The sequence below is a fragment of the Mustelus asterias genome, chromosome 2 (genome assembly GCF_964213995.1).
Source record: "Mustelus asterias chromosome 2, sMusAst1.hap1.1, whole genome shotgun sequence".
NCBI classification, from domain to species: domain Eukaryota; kingdom Metazoa; phylum Chordata; class Chondrichthyes; order Carcharhiniformes; family Triakidae; genus Mustelus; species Mustelus asterias.
The window spans coordinates 127,356,622-127,376,619 of record NC_135802.1 but is presented as its reverse complement, the minus strand read 5'-3'; the positions used below and the strand labels follow the sequence as shown (position 1 = coordinate 127,376,619).

Genomic DNA, 19,998 nt, shown 5'->3' with positions numbered 1-19,998 from the left:
CGAGGAAATAGTCTTTGAACGTTCACTCTATCTATCCCCTTCATCATTTTATAAACCTCTATTAAGTCTCCCCTCAGCCTCCTCCGCTCCAGAGAGAACAGCCCTAGCTCCCTCAACCTTTCCTCATAAGACCTACCCTCCAAACCAGGCAGCATCCTGGGAAATCTCCTCTGCACTCTTTCCAGCGCTTCCACATCCTTCTTATAGTGAGGTGACCAGAACTGCACACAATATTCCAAATGTGGTCTCACCAAGGTCCTGTACAGTTGCAGCATAACCCCACGACTCTTAAACTCCAACCCCCTGTTAATAAAAGCTAACACACTATAGGCCTTCTTCACAGCTCTATCCACTTGAATGGCAACCAACAGAGATCTGTGGATATGGACCCCAAGATCTCTCTGTTCCTCCACAGTCTTCAGAACCCTACCTTTGACCCTGTAATCCACATTTAAATTTGTCCTACCATCTATTCAAATAATGTTCAGGGGAATGGTACAAAGTCATGATATTGAGCTGGTGTAGACATAATGGGCCAAATGGCGGCCTCCTTCGCTGTAGCAATTCTGTGAAAATGCAAGTCCTTATTGTAGATCAGCTATAATTGGAATTCTCATTTTAAAAGAAAATGCCTCCCTTGTTTTATGCATATCAGTGAAGAAATTTATTTCCAATATGTGATACTTGCATAATCCTAAAGTGTGTGTCTTTCACAAAGCAATTCAGATAACCTTGATGGTTTTCTAGATTAGAGCTCAAGACAAACCGGTCTTAATACTAGAACTTCAGAGGCTTTCTTTCCTCTTTGTTCTTGGTGCTATTTACAACCATAGTTCTTGCTTGACGCACTTGTTTTAAGTTGGAATTTGTGCTGCAAGTGGCAATTCCAGTTTTATTGTGGCACAAGGAATCCCCTCTTGCAAAAATGATATAACTGGGGCAACAGTAAGAAGATCATGTTAAAAAAACACAAATCCCTTGAGAGAGTAAATCAGTTATTGTTAGCTTGTGATTTCACTTCAATAGCTGATTTGTCAACCCAAGGGATTGTAAGTGTTTGGATTTATGTATGTTGCATATACCTGGTTATGCCAGTGACTACTGCCTCTATGAAAGTTTCAATGTTATCCCATCTGTTCCACAGCTGCCTCCCGGACATCTCTTAGTTAAGTTACATTTGATAACATGTATAAGGTTATCACATGAAGCAAGCTTCACATATTTTACTTAATATTACGGTCTCAGTATAACCTTAGTGCATGAGCAACACCTTTGACCAATTTGTTTTCCTGTTGGTTAGTGTTACAGCACCTGAGTGTGCAGGGGATGTGGCATGAACTGTTATCTGCTGTTACGTACCTGCTCCTGTCCTTTATTGTTTGGGCATTTATTCTAATTGCCTGCATTTGGCCCATATCCCTCTATACCCATCTTACCCATGTAACTGCCTAACTGCTTTTTAAAAATCAGAATTGTACCCGCTTCTACTACTACATCTGGCAGCTCATTCCAGACATTCACCACCCTCTGTGTGGGGAAAAAATTGCCCCTCTGGACCCATGTTAGATACTTTGTGAATTCTATTTCTGCCAATTTGATTTTCCCAATCTACATGAGGATTAAAGCCACCCATGATTAGAGTACTGCCTTTGTTACATGTCCTTATTACTATCTCCTGATTTATTCTCCATCCTACAGTATAACTACTGTTAGGGGGCCTAAAGACTACTCCCATCAGTTTCTTCTTTCCCTAGTTGTTTTTTACCTCCTTCCATATGGATTCTACATCTTCCAATCCAAGATCATTTCTTGCAATTGTACTTATTCTATTGCGTATTAACAAAGCTACCCCACCACCCTTTCTCTCTGCCTGTCCTTACAAAAAGTCTGTTTCATTTTTTAACAGGTTATGAAAATAATTGTAGCAATGGTATAATATCAAATAAAGGTCATCAATCCAGCAGTCACAAGCACCCAGCCTCGTGTTTAAATACATCAGAACTAAACAATTTAAATGCTGCAAGATCTCAGCAATCAAACAGCTGTAGCAGAGACAAGTAAGTGTTTTAGTTTAAATACCCTGTCTTCAAGCTTTTTGTGTGTATTTACTGAGCTGGAATTATGAATCCAACATAGTTACTTTTCATACCCTTTCATACCCTCCAGCCCCTGCCAACTGTTTTATTTCTGGTCAAGTTTACATTTTCTAGTATAATTAAACATCCTCAAGGACTAGCTACAGAAATGAAAATGAATGTTAAAACCTGTCAGCTCATGGAACTAATCTGAATGATAAAATGTAAAATAAAGGTGATAATTAGACTCGAGAATCCTCTTTTGTAACGTGCCTGGCAGTTGGTTTCGTAGCTGTGCTGCCAGACACCAAAGAATTATTGGTTATAGCTGGTGCATGACTCAACCCCCAGTGTGAAGAAGGAACTTTGTCTCCACAGAGACTGAGGACATGTGGCACTAATACAGTGCAAAATAGAATAGACATGGAACAGATCTTGCAGCTCAAAACTGGGCATCCATGAGGCTTTGTGGGACATCAGCAGAATTGTATTCAACCACAATCTGCAATTTCTTGGTCTGGCATATTTCTCACTATCACTATCATTAAGCTAGGGAACAAGAGTTGATGGGCCAAATGGCCTCCTTCTGCACTGTAGGGATTCTATGAGACCCCGATTCAATGAAGAGTAAAGGTGAGAAGCTAGGAGTAGTACAGGGCAAAGCTGAAAATGAGGTGCCAACTGATGAATATAGGATTACAAGCATGTTGAACACAGGAAGCAGCATGCTACAGACAGAGCTAAGTGATCCCAGAACCAATGGATCAGATCAAAGCTCTGCAGTCTTTAATGTTGGTAGTGGTGGAGGAGACTCCACAAACATTCCCATCCTCAATGATGTGGAGCCCAGCAAGTCAGTACAAAATACAAATCAGAAGCATTTGCAGCCATCTTCAGCCACAAGTGGCAAGTAGTTGACCCATCTTGAGGACACCAAGATCATAGAGGTCAGCTGATTCAATTCACTCTGTGATGTCAAGGCCAGAATTTTGTGCTGACCATGATCGCGCGTGTTAGATACAGTCATGAATTGGAATGCAAAGACATTGGGAGGGTGTCTTGACGTCGTCATATTGTTGCCTCACAATATTGTTGGCACACAAGTTGGCACTGCACTCGCCAACAGTTAAAAGTCCAATTAAGCCCATTTAAAGAGCAATTGAAGCAACTTTAAGTGGCCCGTGTGTTTTTATGTTTGCAGCATAGGCTAATTGGCCAGGTGGTCTTCACATTTTTTCTACGTTCAGGATAGGCTAAAAGACCCAGTAGATGTTGGTAGCGTGAGAAGTTAGTTTTGCTACGAGTTGTTTGGAATTGGTGTAGAGATCAATCCTGAAATTCTTTTGGTGTTTTGGAGAACACTCTGATTTTGAAGCATTTGCAGAGGCCCTTTTAAGTACAGAAACTTGTGCAACCGTCTGGACAAATTGCTCCGGCATACTTGACATCCAAGCACGGAAGCTGAGGAGAGACAATCGCAATTAAGCCTCCCCAAGGGCAATAATTGAGAGGACCATAGGCCTACTCAGTGCGGTTTAGTTTCCTTGACCGCTCAGGATGCTCACTGCAATTTTCTCTTGACTGTGTCACCTCTATTGTTGTCTGCTGTGCACGGCACAATCTTATTCTTTCAGGGGTGGGGGGGGGATCCATTTTGAAAATGAAGGCAGCGAAGCTACTGCAGAGGCCACGGAGGATGATTCAAGTGCTGAGTCTGAAGAGGAGCCAACAGAGCCTTGGTGTGAGGAGCAATATCCCGTTTTAAGGGAGGGATACCAGCAGGTGCCTGTGGAAACCTCATCTGGGTGGGAGAGTCCAGCACCATGACTCCTCCGTCATCGCAGTTTCCTCAAATGCAATGGTGACTGGAAGGGGAACTCTCTAATTCATTTACGGGAGTGGGTGTCACTGGCAAAGCTGGCATCAGGCTTTGTTGCTGTTGAAGGTGGTGGTGAGCTACCTTTTTGAACCCCTGCTATCCCTGAGATGTAGATGCACCTACAGTGTTGGGGAGGGAGTTCAGTCCTTTGACCCAGTGACAGTGTAAACAGTTATATATTAAGTCAGAATCGTGAATGACTTGGAAGGGAAACTCCAGGTGGTGATGTTCCAAAGCATCAGTTGCCATCATCAAGATCACCCTGCGAGGAGCCCCCAGATGCGAGTTGAAGGTTGTCCGCCAACGTGAGGTTGGTTTGGACCCTGTTGATCCCCATTGCTGGATGGACAGCTACAGAGTCACCACGCGCCTCACCCACCTCTTTCTCTCCGGCTGAGGTCACTGCCAGTGTGTGTAGGCCCACAGGTCTGAACACAGCCCCAGAAAACCCTGATTGAGCTCCTGGAGCTGCTACGAGAGTCACTACTCTCTCTATGGAGGAGGCTGTATGTTCTGAGCTCTAGGTCAATGCAGTGCTCATGTTCCGCATGGAATCCTCCAACACTGTGACACCATTGCGCTCAGACCCTCAGAGATCTCCACACGCATCCCGCTGGACATCCAGCATCTGCTGCCTGGTGGGCAACTCCAGAGGATTATCATCTGCCTCAGGTTCAGCATCATCCTGATCTGCAGCAATCCTCTCTGACTACCGGTGATCTTGGGACTCTGCTTGTACTAGCTTCTCAGGCAAGAATGATTTGCCTTCACCACTGTGTGTTATCACCTTCTCCAATACGCATATGTCCACTGACGTGCCTGTAGCTGTGCTGGTGCTAGCAAATGGCAGTTACTTGCTAACCAATACTACGTTGGGTTCAGCCGGGTGCACTCAGCTCCACACCTCATTTATAGTCTTGGTCTAAACATGGACAAAGAGCTGAATTTAAGAGGTAAAGTGACAATAACTGCCCTTGACATCTAGGCAGCATTAGACTCAACATGACATTGAGGAGCCCTTGCAAAATGGGTGGTAATCGGGTAGAGGGAAACCTCTCCACTGGTTGAAGTCATACCTAGCACAAATGAAGATCGTTGTGATTGTTCAAGGCCAATTGTTTCAGTCCCAGGTCATCACTGTAGGAGTTCCTGAAGGGAGTGTCCCAGCCCAACCATTGCCAGCTGCTTCATCAATAACCTTCCCTCCAACATAAGGTTAGAAATGGAGATGTTCACTGGCAAACCGTGTTCAGCACCACTTGTAATTTCTCAGATACTGAAACATTTCATGCCTGCATGTGGCAAGACTTGGGCAACATTAGGGCTTAGGCTAATAAATGGCAAGTAACATTCATGCCACACATGCTCGGCAATGACCATCCCCAGCAAAAGAGAATTTAACTCTATCCCCTTGGTGTTCAGTGATATTGCCATTGCTGAATCAACATCCTGGGGTTAGCAGATACTTAACTGGATCAGCCAGTGACAAAAGCAGATTAGAGGCTGGAAAATCTGTGGCGACTAACTCACCTCCTGGCTTCCCGAAGCCTACTGCCACTTACAAGGCGCACGTCAAGAGTGTGATGGAATGCCTCACTGAGAGCAGCTCCAACAACACTCCAGCTTGACATCTCGCAAGACAAAACAACCTGCTGGATTGGCACCCCGAACGCTACTGTAAATATTGATTCCTTCCACCACTGATTCAGTGACAGCAGTATATACCATCTAAAAGATGCACTACAGCAGCTGCTCAAGACACTTTCTGAACCCGTGATTTCTAACACTTAAAAGGACAAAGACAGTAGATTCATGGGAGCACCGCCACCTCCAGGTCACACACCATCCTGACATATTGCCTCCACTGTTGCTGTTCCAAAATCTTTGCTCTCTCCCTACTCTGCATTGGCTGCAGCAACTCAAGAATACAGCTTGCCACCAGCTTAAGGGCAAACAGGGGTGGTAATAAATGCTGGCTTTGCCCCAGCAGCTCACTTCCCAAAAGCATTTTTTAAAAAGGCAAAAGATTTTTTTTGCCTTATTGCGGAATGAGGAACATAATTTGTTTAAAAAAGGGCTTACACTAGATTGTGTTGCTAGCTAGCAAAATCTGCCATGAAGCCACTTTGCTTATTGATATGTTCCCAATGTCAGGTTGAATGTCTGAAGTAGGGAATCCTGAAATAATTAACTGTTCTTTGGCTCATTTGCAGGAAGCATCGATGTGTGTTTGAGAAGAATTGTTAATTATAAATAGTGAGCAAGATACAGAATGAAGTTTAAACTATTTATATAAGGGGTGGGTGTCGGGAGGAAATAGCCAACTTACAAAATTCTGTCATTGTTTTGCCGTTTAAAATTACTTCAGTCTTGATTGAGAGCAGAATGCAATTTTCACTATAAATCTTATAATGCTGTCATTCTTATTTATCTTATTCTGTAGCACTGATATAGATATGGAGACCGAGCACTACACCAATGGGGTGGCAGACTCTTCAACTAATGGCCTCCTTAATGGCAGTTCAAAGCATGACCATGATATGGATGAAAATGATACTGATATGGGTATGAATATTTAACAAATGAAAAAAGGCCGCCTATTGATTTTGAGTGTAGACACTTTGTCAGAACTCAATTCTGAACAAAGGTCTACCTTAAATATGTTACTTTTTCCCCTCTTGTTACAGATTGATTTGTGCATTTACTGTCTCATTTTGAATTTTCCCTTTGCCTTTCTGTGACACTGATGAATTGTCTGTGCAGCAAAATGCACTGCTGACTGAACATTCTATTAAGTATGGGAGTGACCATAAATCACTTTTTCATCAAAATAGAGGGTGTCCAATACAATACTGTTACTTTTCACTCCAAGGTCAAACGCAAGCCAGTTACAAAAACAAAACTTGATTCACTTCACCTTCTAAGGTCTCTTTCCTTTTCTGTCTTCCTTCAAGTCCCCCACTACTTTGCACTGCAACGAGGACTCCCAAAAGATTTGCCAGTCTTATGATTGTTGAATATCGATGTAAAATGTGGGGGCGTTTCACAACATAAACCACAAGCAACCAGATTGAGGAGGCTTAACTTTAGTCCACTTACTACTTTTACAACCAGCTCTCAAAGGATATTTGCATCCCAATTTGTGTAGGTTGAATTTGAATAAGGCCCCAAAGTGCCTTTTGTTTCAACCCATTGTTATATTCAGTCACAATATCCCAATCATTTTGCTGAAGTATAGGGAAATCCCGTAAATTTGGGAATCCAGGGGTTTTGCAAAAGCTGTCTTTATTTTCAAAATGGTCACATACACACAGTAATCTGGAGGTCCTGGGGGCAACTCCAGAAGCTCCCCCCCCCCAACTGGGATTGTGCATCATTCTGGAGTTCTGCTAGGAGGATGTATTTAGTTAATTTCCTGTTTAGTGGGGTTCCTGGGTCATTGCAATTTCCAAGATCCTCTTCAATTAAGGGAAGGATTGTCCAAGAATCTGGCTGTCTGCAAGGGACAAGGTGGCTGCTGTAGGATCACAATGCCTGGAAGGTCCCAACCATATCATGGAATAGAACCATAGAATGGTAATGGCACAGAAGGCCATTCAGCCTGGTCATGTCTCTGCTGGCAATCCGCAAGAGCAACTCGCCTACTGCCTCTCCCCATTTTTCCCCATAGCACAGCAAATTTTTGTTTTTCTGTTAATGATACAATTTGTGATCCAGTTCATTTTTGAATGCTGTGATTGAACCTGCCTGCATCCCACAGTCAGGCAATGCATTCCAGATGCTAACCAACTGTTGCATAAAATAGATTTTCCTTGTGTTGCCATTGCTTCTTTTGCTAATTGCCTTAAATCTGTGCCCTCTGTTTCTTGACCCTCCCACCAAGGGGAACAGTTTCTCATTTCCAGTCCCCTCGTGATTTTGAATACCAAATCTCCTCTAACTTTCTCTTTTCCAAGGAGAGCATCCCTAGCTTCTCTAATCTAGCTACATAACTGAAGTAACAGATCCCTGGAGCCATTCTCATGAATCTCTTCTGCTGAAAAGGGTTTTATGAAAAATAAGAGGGATGGTGGTGTGGAAATGAATGTTCTGTTAACTCCTTTTCCCTTCAATGTGCTGTGGCTGCTAATGTTTGAAATGCTGGCTGGTGAGTAGGAGGCTGTTAGCTCATCAGTACCTGATGTGCTGCTGGAGTAGCTGTCAACAAGACATTCGTGCATATAGTTTTGGATCAAGTTGATATCAGACCACATTACATCAGATCACATGACTTCCACAAATGTTATTGGATTTACTTTTATAAAACAATTGGCTCCCCTGTCGTTGGGAATCTTTAATTGGTACACTTAGCAACTGTTGTGTGATGGTTCCGAGAACCCAAGAATAGGCAACATGGAGAAAAGAGAAAACCATTCTCGCCACTTGTTCTTCAAGCCCACTCCCCAGACCTCCTTCAATCACCCTGTGCCACCAACTCTTGAATGCCCACCCCCATGATTTCAGGACACCCAAGGTTTTTTATACGTAATATTACACTAAAGCTGTTTTAACATCTGCTAAAGCCCTGCACTTAATGTGTGTCCAGTGTTCTAAGTTATAGATGAATCTGGTCCATTGAAGGGTGTACGTAGTTTGTAATTTGCGAGTGTCTGGGGTTTCAAAATGCTGTTTGTATCTATTACAATCTGAGTTATTTGGGACTGTTGAAGGGTCAGTTGTTTGGGGGTGTACTGTTTATATTTTTATTCATTTGTAATAATCAAAATCTCCTGTGATGAATTACTGTCCCTTTAACTTTCTGCTTGGATGAAAACAAGCCATGTGGTCTATTAATATTTCATAGTAGATTAATTTTTTAAAACGACATTTAATTTTTTTTCTACACAACGTTTTCTGGCAATCTAGTTTAATAGTTTGAAATGCTAATTCTCTTGTGGAGATGGAAGTCAAGTAAAAGGAGAATTAACAGTGTAATCTATAAATGTGACTTGACTATGCAACATCTTATACACATGATGGATTTTTTTTAGGGAAGAGATCTGGAACCTATATTAGTAAATGGGAATCAGCCATGATCTAATTGTAAGGCTGAACATGCTCGAGTGGCTGAATGGCCTACTCCTGTTCCTGCATTCAACTGAATTCAATGACAAGCTAAGTCTTGACCAATATTTTGTAGATTGTATTGAAAGGAAGTCTGAAATTTACTTGGGTTAAGGTTCAAGGCCACCTACATTTTGAACTTGGCATTTATTTACCTATATTCTTTTACTAAATAAGGCTTCAGTCCAGCTTGAGTTTACTCAGTTGAGCTTTCCAACCAAATGATTCTGATGTGTTCAATCTATTTTAGAGCCTCCTCATTAAGATGCACTGATTGCTTTTTAATTTTATTCAGGTCTGACTGCTATCTTATTTTAATGTAAGAAATCAGTTTGATGTTTTTTCATGGATTCTTGACAGAAATAGACTTGACTCAGTCACGACGCCAACTTTGTGGTGGCAGCCAGGCAGCGATCGAACGCATGATTCATTTTGGGCGCGAACTGCAAACCGTGAGTGAGCAGCTGAGAAGAGAATGTGGCAAAAACACAGCCAATAAAAAAATGTTACAGGTACCAAAGTAATACAGATTTGGCTTGGTATGGAACTTGTAATGTTGCTGAAAATGATAAATTAAGAGCTAATCAATTTTTGAAAAACAAATCTCAGGAAAGGCAAAGCAACATGTCAGTTTGGCCCTATTAGTAACCTTTGTCTCCTCAGACTCCAAAGGTTCTGTGTATGAGCCACATTGAGGATTTTTAAGCACGTAACCTAGGCAGGCTCTCCCTCCCTCTCTCTGATATAGGAAACACATATTAAAACTTGCAGACAACATAAAATTAGGGAGTCTGATTATTTTGAGGACAGTGGTTTATTATACTGGATAGATAGATGTCAGAAAATTTAATGTGGGTTGATATGTTTTGGTAAAAGGAAAGATGACATCTTTTAAACTTTTATTATCTTAAGTGCATAAGAATACAGAAAAGTAGGGGTTTTAGATATGTAGACTTTTAAAAGTGGGAAGATGACCTGATAACTTTTTAAATGTATATAGGATTCTAGGTTTTTATAGCTGAGGGAATAGAATATAAAGACAGAGGCAGCAGCAACTGAATTGCTCCAAATGCTGTTAAGTTTCTGTCCAGTTGTGTCCTACTTGAGGAACAAAGTGAATCTATACCGAGACTGCTTACCTTGACAAAGATTGTTCGGGTTTAAAGACTTTTGTCATGAGAACAAACAGTCATTTTCATTAAAACAATGGTTAGCAGTTGATCTAACCGAGATGTTCAAAATTATGGAATGTTGCTGAGGCAAATTGAGAACAGCTATTTCAATGGTCAGTGAGTTATTAACTAGATGGTATAACTTTAATTTGTAACTATTAAAAGAGCCACAACATGATGAAAAATACTTGTTAAGATGTGGACTGGTTCAACCAGAAACTGGTGGATGCAGAACCATAGTGGTTTAAGAGTAATTTTGGATGAATGTTTGTAAAAGGAAATATTTGAAAGGAAGGGACCAAATTATTAGCCCTTTCAGAGAATTCACAGAGCTGGAATGAACTAATTGGTCTCCTACTTTGCATAGATGTCAACAATAACTTGAATTGGAATTATTTGCCAATCTTCTCCCTCCCTTCTTTTCAGTTTGCATGATTTATTTTGCTTCAGAAAGCAAACCCATAAACTGATTGTCAGTTCTAATGTTTTTTTCCCAGCAATTAATGAGAAACAATATTAATTACACAATTAAACATTAAGCTGTATTACTCCATCTTATAAAATAATAAACTTTGATCTATTCCAATCTGAGAAACATCATGGTCTTCATAGAGTCATTTAATTAAGCTGCAGTTACTGTTTACTTTCCTGTTAATGTGTTTTTTGGTTTGAGACCACTCTTACAGGGCTACTGTCTGATTTACTTGCTTGGGGTCAGTTTCTTTACTCGTTGTATCTGCACTATTTGGCTAGAAGAATCAGAACTACCACAGCTTTAGCCATATGCTGTCTACATTTTTCCCTTTACAGACCAATTCAAATCACTTATTTGGTAGACTTGCTTCACAGAATCTTTTCAGTGTTGCTCCAGCATACTCTTAACATCTCTCAATCATGCTCATTATTGTAAACTAAAAGGGACTTCAGTGTCTTAATGTCCAATTATGTGCGTAGATAGCTACATGGCAATTCCAGTTTAGAGGCACTGCTCTGTTTCACCTTCAGCAGCTCAGTATTGTTGCATTCCATCAGAATCAAGAGCAACATGTTGTACAGCTGCTTGGAGATGAGACCACAAATGAAGTTGAGGAATGCTACAATGAAACTCGTATCTGCACTTGACATGCTGAATCATAGAAGCCCTACAGTGCAGAAGGAGGCCATTTGGCTCATCAGGTCTGCACCGACTCAGCATCTTACTCAGGCCCACACACCACCCTCCCCAGCCCAGTGCTCTATCCACATAACCCCTAATCTACACAATTTGGGACACTTAGGGACAGTTTAGCATGGCCAATCCACCTAATCAGCACATCTTTGGACTGTGGGAGGAAACCTGAGCACCCAAAGGAAACCCACGCAGAAACGGGGAGAATGTGCAAATTCCACACAGACAGTGACGCAAGGCCAGAATTAACCCTGGTGCTGTGAGGCAGCAGTGCTAACCACTGTGCCAACGTGCCTGAAGTCTGCTAATATCTTCATTTCCGTGCAACTTTATTTTTAATGAGAAATGAATATTTGAGACAGAAAAACAGACATAAAAGATTTCTGAACTTTGATGGCAAAGTCATTTAGTTTCACCATTGTACCTTTGGCCATTTTTAATATACTTTAGTTCCATTCTAATACTTGACCCAGGTCCTCAGATGTAGATGAGTGGTTTATATGATTGAGACTGCTCTTTTTTCGGGTGCACTGAATCCTTCAATGGAACTGCAGCAAACAAGCTGCTTACCCTGAGCTTGGAATCTTCACACCTTTAATCTGCTGACATACTTCCATCTGTGAAGGCATTTGAGGGAGCTGAATAAGGAACTTTCTGATGCTGCTTGCTGTCCTGAGGAGAGGCAGAACCTTCAGTGCTGTCTCCAGCTCCTTTTCCAGGCCTGGGATTAGATATTATCTGCAAGAGAACAGATCTTGGGGATTTACACATTAGTAATTCCATGTGAAAGAATCTACTGATTACCCTGATGACTGTCCCATAATGGTGCTTTTAGCTATCATGCAATTCTATAGATTTTGCTAACATCTCACTGAAATAAATTAGTCTTTCCACGTTCGGTGAAGGATTGAAACTGTGTCCTGCCTTCTGATATTCAAATGAGTTCACCCCACAATTTCTGAAAGGTCAGCTTCTGATGCAGTTGGAAGTCCTAGTTTGTGTCAGCTGCAGGTTATGTGGTTTGGAATTAAAGGTCCAGTGTCTCTAAGTCACTGTGCCATTCGGTGCTTTACATGTGCTTTCTTTAACAAACTGAATCATGCATTTGTCAACTTGGCTTCCACATTATTCATGGTGTCAGATCCAGTAATTCAGAATGAAAGACATTCTTATTATAACTCTTAAAGTTATGATTACCATGGCATTATATACAAGATCAACAGTGGCAGTGTCTTTTTGCTGGTGCATCACTCCAATGTGATTTGATTTTTGTCAGATTTAGAAGCTATAATTTAGTAAATCTTTGGATAATTGGACAACTTTCTCCTAAATGCCTTTCTGTATTGAATTAGTTTTTATCCACTGCTTACATTTTTAATATATTTTCACCATTCAGGATGCGTTTAGTCTGCTAGCCTATTCCGATCCATGGAACAGTCCAGTCGGATATCAACTTGATATAGTGCAAAGAGAACCTGTGTGCTCTGCATTGAATAGTGCTATATTAGGTGAGTACAAGTAGTATATTTACAAGTTACTTTAAACAGGTGTTCATTAATGCACTACTTGGGAGTATGGTGGAGGCAGGTTCAATCGAGGCATTCAACAGGACATTGAATGTGCAGGGTTATGGGGGAAAGGCAAGAGAATGGCACAAAGTCATGATGCTCATTTGGAGAGCAGTGCAGACATGATGGGCCAAATTGTCTTCTCCCACGGCGTAACAATTCTGTGATTATGACTATTGTATTTTTAAAATGTAAGTGTTAACTCTTCCTGTTGCCCATAAAGCATGATTTAATGGGAGAACACTGTTTAATTCATCAAGCTCTGGCCTACAGACAATGATTGAGTAAACTGAAGGTAGGCAATACCTCATTATCTGAATACTGTGATCCTCAAAAGTTGATGAATAAAATATCAACCAAAGATCTCAATACTCAATGATAACCTAACGCCTAACACAGCAACATTTGATCATCTCCAAAGGCTCCAATTCTTTTGCCTCCCTCCATCACTCTTACCCCACTCCATAGCCCCCAACTCACTAGCTGGTTCAGTCCACATAGACCAGGTAAGTTTTATATGGGAACATCACTTGGGTTGATTGCAACCTCTATCTCAATTCATCATGCTCTCTTAGTTCACTGCCCTCTTACCTTCCCTAAATCTCTCCCTTGATGTGAACATCCTATTTATCCTATATTCATGGCCATCCATTGACCTTGCCATCTCTAGTGGTCTTGCAACTCCTATCAGCTGTTGACTTGTTTCCCCTTCAAATTTGATTTCTAACTTTAAGATGATAAAATGTGTTGACAAAGTAGACCTAGAGTGGCTGCTTCCTTTTGTGGGGCAATCTAGAACAAGAGGTCACAGTTTTAGGATATGGGGTAGCAAATTTAAAACACAGATCAGGAGAAAATACTTCTCTCAAAGATTCGTGAATCTGTGGAATTCACTACCCCAGAGTGCGGTGGATGCTAGGACATTGGGTAAGTTTGAGGAGATAGAACAAAGAACAATACAGCACAGGAACAGGCCCTTCGGCCCTCCAAGCCTGCACCGCTCATGTGCCCACTCGACCATTCTTTTGTATCCCTCTATTCCCAGTCTGTTCATGTGGCTATCTAGATAAGTCTTAAACGATCCCAGTGTGTCCGCCTCAATCACCTTGCTTGGCAGTGCATTCCAGGCCCCCACCACCCTCTGTGTAAAATACCCCTGACATCTGTGTTGAACCTTGCCCCCCTCACCTTGAGCCCGTGACCCCTTGTGTTCGTCACCTCCGACCTGGGAAAAAGCTTCCCACTGTTCACCCTATCTATGCCCTTCATAATTTTATACGCCTCTATTAGGTCGCCCCTCATCCTTCGTCCTTCCAGGGAGAACAACCCCAGTTTACCCAATCTCTCCTCATAGCTAAGACCCTCCATACCAGGCAACATCCTGGTAAACCTTCTCTGTACTCTCTCCAAAGCCTCCACATCCTTCTGGTAGTGTGGCGACCAGAACTGGACGCAGTATTCCAAATGTGGCCTAACATCGTTCTGTACAGCTGCAACATCATGTGCCAACTTTTATATTCTATGCCCCGTCCAGTAAAGGCAAGCATGCCATATGCCTTCTTCACTACCCTCTCCACCTGTGCTGCCACCTTTAAGGATCTGTGGACTTGTACACCCAGGTCCCTTTATACTCTGTGTCTATACTCCTGATGGTCCTGCCATTTATTGTATAGCTCCCCCTTACATTAGATCTACCGAAATGCATCACTTCGCATTTATCTGGATTAAATTCCATCTGCCATTTCTCCGCCCAATGTTCCAGCCTATCTATATCCTGCTGTATTCTCTGACAATGTTCATCACTATCTGCAACTCCAGCAATCTTCGTGTCGTCTGCAAACTTGCTGATCACACCAGTTACATCTTCCTCCAAATCATTTATATATATCACAAACAGCAGAGGTCCCAGTACAGAGCCCTGCAGAACGCCACTAGTCACAGACCTCCAACCAGAAAAAGATCCCTCCACTGCTACCCTCTGTCTTCTATGGCTAATCATGATGTGGAGATGCCGGCGTTGGACTGGGGTAAACACAGTAAGAAGTTTAACAACACCAGGTTAAAGTCCAACAGGTTTATTTGGTAGCAAAAGCCACACAAGCTTTCGGAGCCTTAAGCCCCTAAGGCTCCGAAAGCTTGTGTGGCTTTTGCTACCAAATAAACCTGTTGGACTTTAACTTGGTGTTGTTAAACTTCTTTCTATGGCTAAGCCAGTTCTCCACCCATCTAGCTAGCTCACCTTTTATCCCGTGAGATTTAACCTTTCGCACCAGCCTGCCATGAGGGACCTTGTCAAGTGCTTTACTAAAATCCATATAGACGACATCCACGGCCCTTCCCTCGTCAATCGTTTTTGTCACCTCCTCAAAAGACTCAACCAAATTTGTGAGGCATGACCTCCCTCGTACAAAACCATGCTGTCTATCGCTAATGAGATTATTCAGTTCTAAATGCGCATATATCCTATCTCTAAGAATCTTCTCCAACAACTTCCCTACCACAGACGTCAAGCTCACCGGCCTATAATTACCCGGGTTATCCTTGCTACCCTTCTTAAATAACGGGACCACATTTGCTATCCTCCAATCCTCTGGGACCTCACCTGTGTCGAGTGAAGAGACAAAGATTTCTGTTAGAGGCCCAGCAATTGCATCTCTCGCCTCCCTGAGGAGTCTAGGATAGATGCCATCCAGCCCTGGGGATTTGTCTGTCTTAATGTTTCCTAAAAAACCTAACACTTCCTCCCTTGTAATTGAGATTTTTTCTAACGGGTCAACACATCTCTCTGAGACAATACCAGTCAACATGTCCCTCTCCTTTGTGAATACTGATGCAAATTATTCGTTTAGGATCTCACCTACTTATAAGAACATAAGAAATAGGAGCAGGAGCAGGCCATCTAGCCCCTCGAGCCTGCCCCGCCATTCAATAAGATCATGGCTGATCTGATATGGTTTAGTTCCACTTACCCGCCCGCTCACCATAACCCTTATTGATCAGAAATCTATCTACCTGTGACTTAAACATATTTAACGAGGTAGCCTCCACTGCTTCAATGGGCAGAGAATTCCAGAGATTCACTACCCTCTGAGAGAAGAGGTTCCTCCTCAACTCTGTCCTAAACTGACTCCCCCTTATTTTGAGGCTGTGTCCTCTAGTTCTTGTTTCCTTTCTAAGTGGAAAGAATCTCTCTGCCTCTACCCTGTCTAGCCCCTTCATTATCTTATATGTCTCTATAAGATCTCCCCTCAACTTTCTAAACTCCAACGAGTACAGGCCCAATCTACTCAATCTTTCCTCATAAGCTAACCCCCTCATCTCCGGTGTCAACCTGGTGAACCTTCTCTGTACTCCCTCCAAGGCCAGTACATCCTTCCGCAAATAAGGGGACCAAAATTGCACACAGTACTCTAGTTGCGTCCTCACCAGTACCTTGTACAATTGCAGCAAGACCTCCCTGCTTTTATACTCCATCCCCTTCGATAAAGGCCAACATTCCATTTGCCGCCTTGATCACCTGCAAACTGAGTTTTTGCGATTCACGCACAAGGACTCCCAGGTCCCTCTGCACAGTAGCATGTTGTAATTTTTCACCATTTAAATAATAGTCCATTTTACTATTATTCATTCCAAAGTGGATAACCTCACATTTGCTAACGTTATATTCCATCTGCCAGATCCTTGCCCACTCACTAGCCTATCCAAATTTCTCTGCAGACTTTCTGCATCCTCCACGCAATTCGCTTTCCCACTCATCTTTGTATCATCCGCAAACTTTGTTACCCTACACTCGGTCCCCTCCTCCAGTTCGTCTATGTATATGGTAAACAGTTGAGGCCCCAGCACCGATCCCTGCGGCATGCCACTAGTCACCAACTGCCAACCAGAAAAGCACCCATTTATTCCAACTCTCTGCTTCCTGTTAGATAGCCAATCCTCAATCCACGCCAACACTTTACCCCCAACTCCGTGTACCCTAATCTTCTGCAGCAAGCTTTTGTGAGGCACCTTATCGAACGCCTTCTGGAAATCCAAAAACACCACATCCACCGGTTCCCCTCTGTCAACTGCACTCGTTACATCTTCATAAAAATCCAGTAAATTCGTCAAACACTACTTTCCCATCATGAATCCATGCTGTGTCTGCTTGATCGAATCATTTTTTCCACGTGTCCTGCTATTTCTTCTTTAATGATGGATTCCAGCAATTTCCCAACCACGGACGTTAAGCTAACCGGCCTGTAGTTACCCACCTTTTGTCGATCTCCTTTTTTAAACAGTGGTGTCACATTAGCTGTTTTCCAATCAGCCGGCTCTTCCCCAGAGTCCAACGCATCCACTATTACTTCTGCCATTTCTTTCAGTACTCTGGGATGCATTCCATCCGGGCCCGGGGACTTGCCTATCTTTAGTCCCATTAGCCTACCAAGCACTACCTCTTTAGTAATAGTAATCGTTTTAAGGACCTCACCCCCTACAGTCCCACGACCATCAATTTTCAGTAAGCTATTTGTGTCCTCTACCGTGAAGACCGACACAAAAAACTTGTATAAGGCCACGGCCATTTCCTCGTTTTCCATTATTCAATCCCCCTTCTCGTCTTCTAAGGGACCAACATTTACTTTAGCTACTCTTTTCCTTTTTTATATATTTGTAAAAACTTTACTATCAGTTTTTATATTTTGTGCTAGTTTAGTTTCATAATCTATCTTTCCTTTCTTTATCACTTTCTTAGTAGTTCTTTGTTGTTTTTTTAAAGCTTTCCCAATCTTCTAATTCCCCACTAGTTTTGGCCACTCTGTACACTCTGTCCTTTGGTTCTAAGCATAATTCCCCTCCTTTGTTCCCTGAGAGGTCTCCGATTCTTTCCCTAACAACCCTCTTGTTCCTAACGTATGTATAAAATGCCTTGGGATTCTCCTTAATCCTGTCTGCCAAGGACATTTCGTGACCCCTTTTTGCCCTTCTAAGTCCCTGTTTGAGTTCTTTTCTACTTTCTCTGTATTCCTCCAGTGCTCCATCTGTTTTTAGCTGCCTGGACCTCATGTATGCCTCTTTTTTCTTTTTGATTAGACCCAGAATTTCACTGGTTATCCAGGGCTCTCGAATCCTACCTTTCCTATCCTTCCTCTTTACAGGCACATGCCTGTCCTGCAGTCCTATCAACTGCTCCTTAAAAGACTCCCACAATTTACCCTTGAACAGCCTCACCCAATCAACAGCCACCAAATCCTGCCTAATCCGGCTGTAGTTAGCCTTCCCCCAATTCAGTACCTTACCCATAGGACAACACTCATCTTTTTCCATTACTATCCTAAAGTTTACAGAATTGTGGTCACTATTTGCCACATGTTCCCCTACTGCAACTTTGATGACCTGACCGGGTTCATTCCTCAGTACTAGGTCCAGTATAGCCCCCTCTCTAGTTGGACTGTCAACATATTATTCCGAAGAACTTTCATGTATGCATTTTATAAATTCTTCCCCATCCAGGCCCCCAGCCCTAAGCGATTTCCAGTCTATGTGAGGGAAATTAAAGTCTCCCACTACCAACAACCCTATTTTTCTGCACCTGTCCAGAATCTCCTTACATATCCGTTCTTCAACTTCCCGCGGGCTGTTGGGAGGCCTGTAGTATAGCCCCAGCATAGTGACTGCGCCCTTCCTGTTTCTGAGCTCCACCCACAGTGACTCGTTACCTGACCCTTCCAGATTGTCCACCCTCTGTACCGCTGTAATATGCTCCCTAACCAGCATTGCTACTCCCCCACCTCTCCTCGCCCCTCCTCTGTCTCGCCTAGAACACTTGTACCCCGGAATATTCAGCTGCCAGTCCTGTCCTTTTAACCAAGTCTCCGTCACTGCAACCACATCCAAGTTCTGCGCAAGCATTAAGGCTCTAAGCCGTCTGTCTAGACAGATTTTTAATTAGTAATGGGTTGAAGGGTTATGGAGAATGGGCAGCAAAGTGGAGTTGAGACCAAGACAAGATCAGCCATAATCGTATTGAATAGCGGAGCAGGCTCAAGGGCTGAATTGCTTCCTCCAGCTCCTAGTTCTTATGATAGAGTCATAGAGGTTTACAGCATGGAAACAGGCCCTTCGGCCCAACTTGTCCATGACGCCCTTTTTTTTAAACCCTAAACTAATCCCAATTGCCTGCATTTGGCCCATATCCCTCTATACCCATCGTACCCATGTAACTATCTAAATGCTTTTTAAGAACATAAGAACATAAGAAATAGGAGCTTTTTAATTTTTAAAAGATAAAATTGTACCCGCCTCTACTACTACCTCTGGCAGCTTGTTCCAGACACTCACCACTTTCTGTGTGAAAAAATTGCCTCTCTGGACACTTTTGTATCTCTCCCCTCTCACCTTAAACCTATGCCCTCTAGTTTTAGACTCCCCTACCTTTGGGAAAAGATATTGACTATCTACCTTGTCTATGCCCCTCATTATTTTATAGACCTCTATGAGGTCACCCCTCAGCCTCCTATGCTACAGAGAAAAAAGCCCCAGTCTGTTCAGCCTCTCCTTATAACTCAATCCATCAAGTCCTGGTAGCATCCTAGTAAATCTTTTCTGCACTCTTTTTCTAGTTTAATAATATCCTTTCTATAATAGGGTGACCAGAATTGCACACAGTATTCCAAGTGTGGCCTTACCAATGCCTTGTACAACTTCAACAAGACGTCCCAACTCCTGTATTCAATGTTCTGACCGATGAAACCAAGCATGCCGAATGCCTTCTGCACCACTCTGTCCACCCGTGACTCCACTTTCAAGGAGCTATGAACATGCACCCCCAGATCTCTTTGTTCTGTAACTCTCCCCAACGCCCTACCATTAACTGAGTAAGTCCTGCCCTGGTTCAATCTACCAAAATGCATTACCTCGCATTTGTCTAAATTAAATTCCATCTGCCTTTCGTCAGCCCACTGGCCCAATTGATCAAGATCCCGCTGCAATTGGAGATAACCTTCCTCACTGTCCACCATGTCACCAATCTTGGTGTCATCTGCAAAATTAC

The 19,998-nt window shown here is 42.5% G+C and overlaps 1 protein-coding gene across 3 annotated transcripts in view; it reads left to right on the top strand.

The window, feature by feature from the left end:
* ranbp9 (RAN binding protein 9) overlaps window positions 1-19,998 on the top strand; it is a 95,442-nt gene that overhangs the window by 62,951 nt on the left and 12,493 nt on the right. For 2 of the 3 annotated variants that reach the window (XM_078241238.1, XM_078241253.1), the window contains 4 exons: window positions 1,907-2,057; window positions 6,398-6,519; window positions 9,418-9,569; window positions 12,794-12,905. In XM_078241238.1, the coding sequence (XP_078097364.1) occupies window positions 1,907-2,057; window positions 6,398-6,519; window positions 9,418-9,569; window positions 12,794-12,905 (537 nt within the window). The remainder of the gene's footprint in view (window positions 1-1,906; window positions 2,058-6,397; window positions 6,520-9,417; window positions 9,570-12,793; window positions 12,906-19,998) is intronic. The other variant, XM_078241246.1, reaches the window with a different exon arrangement.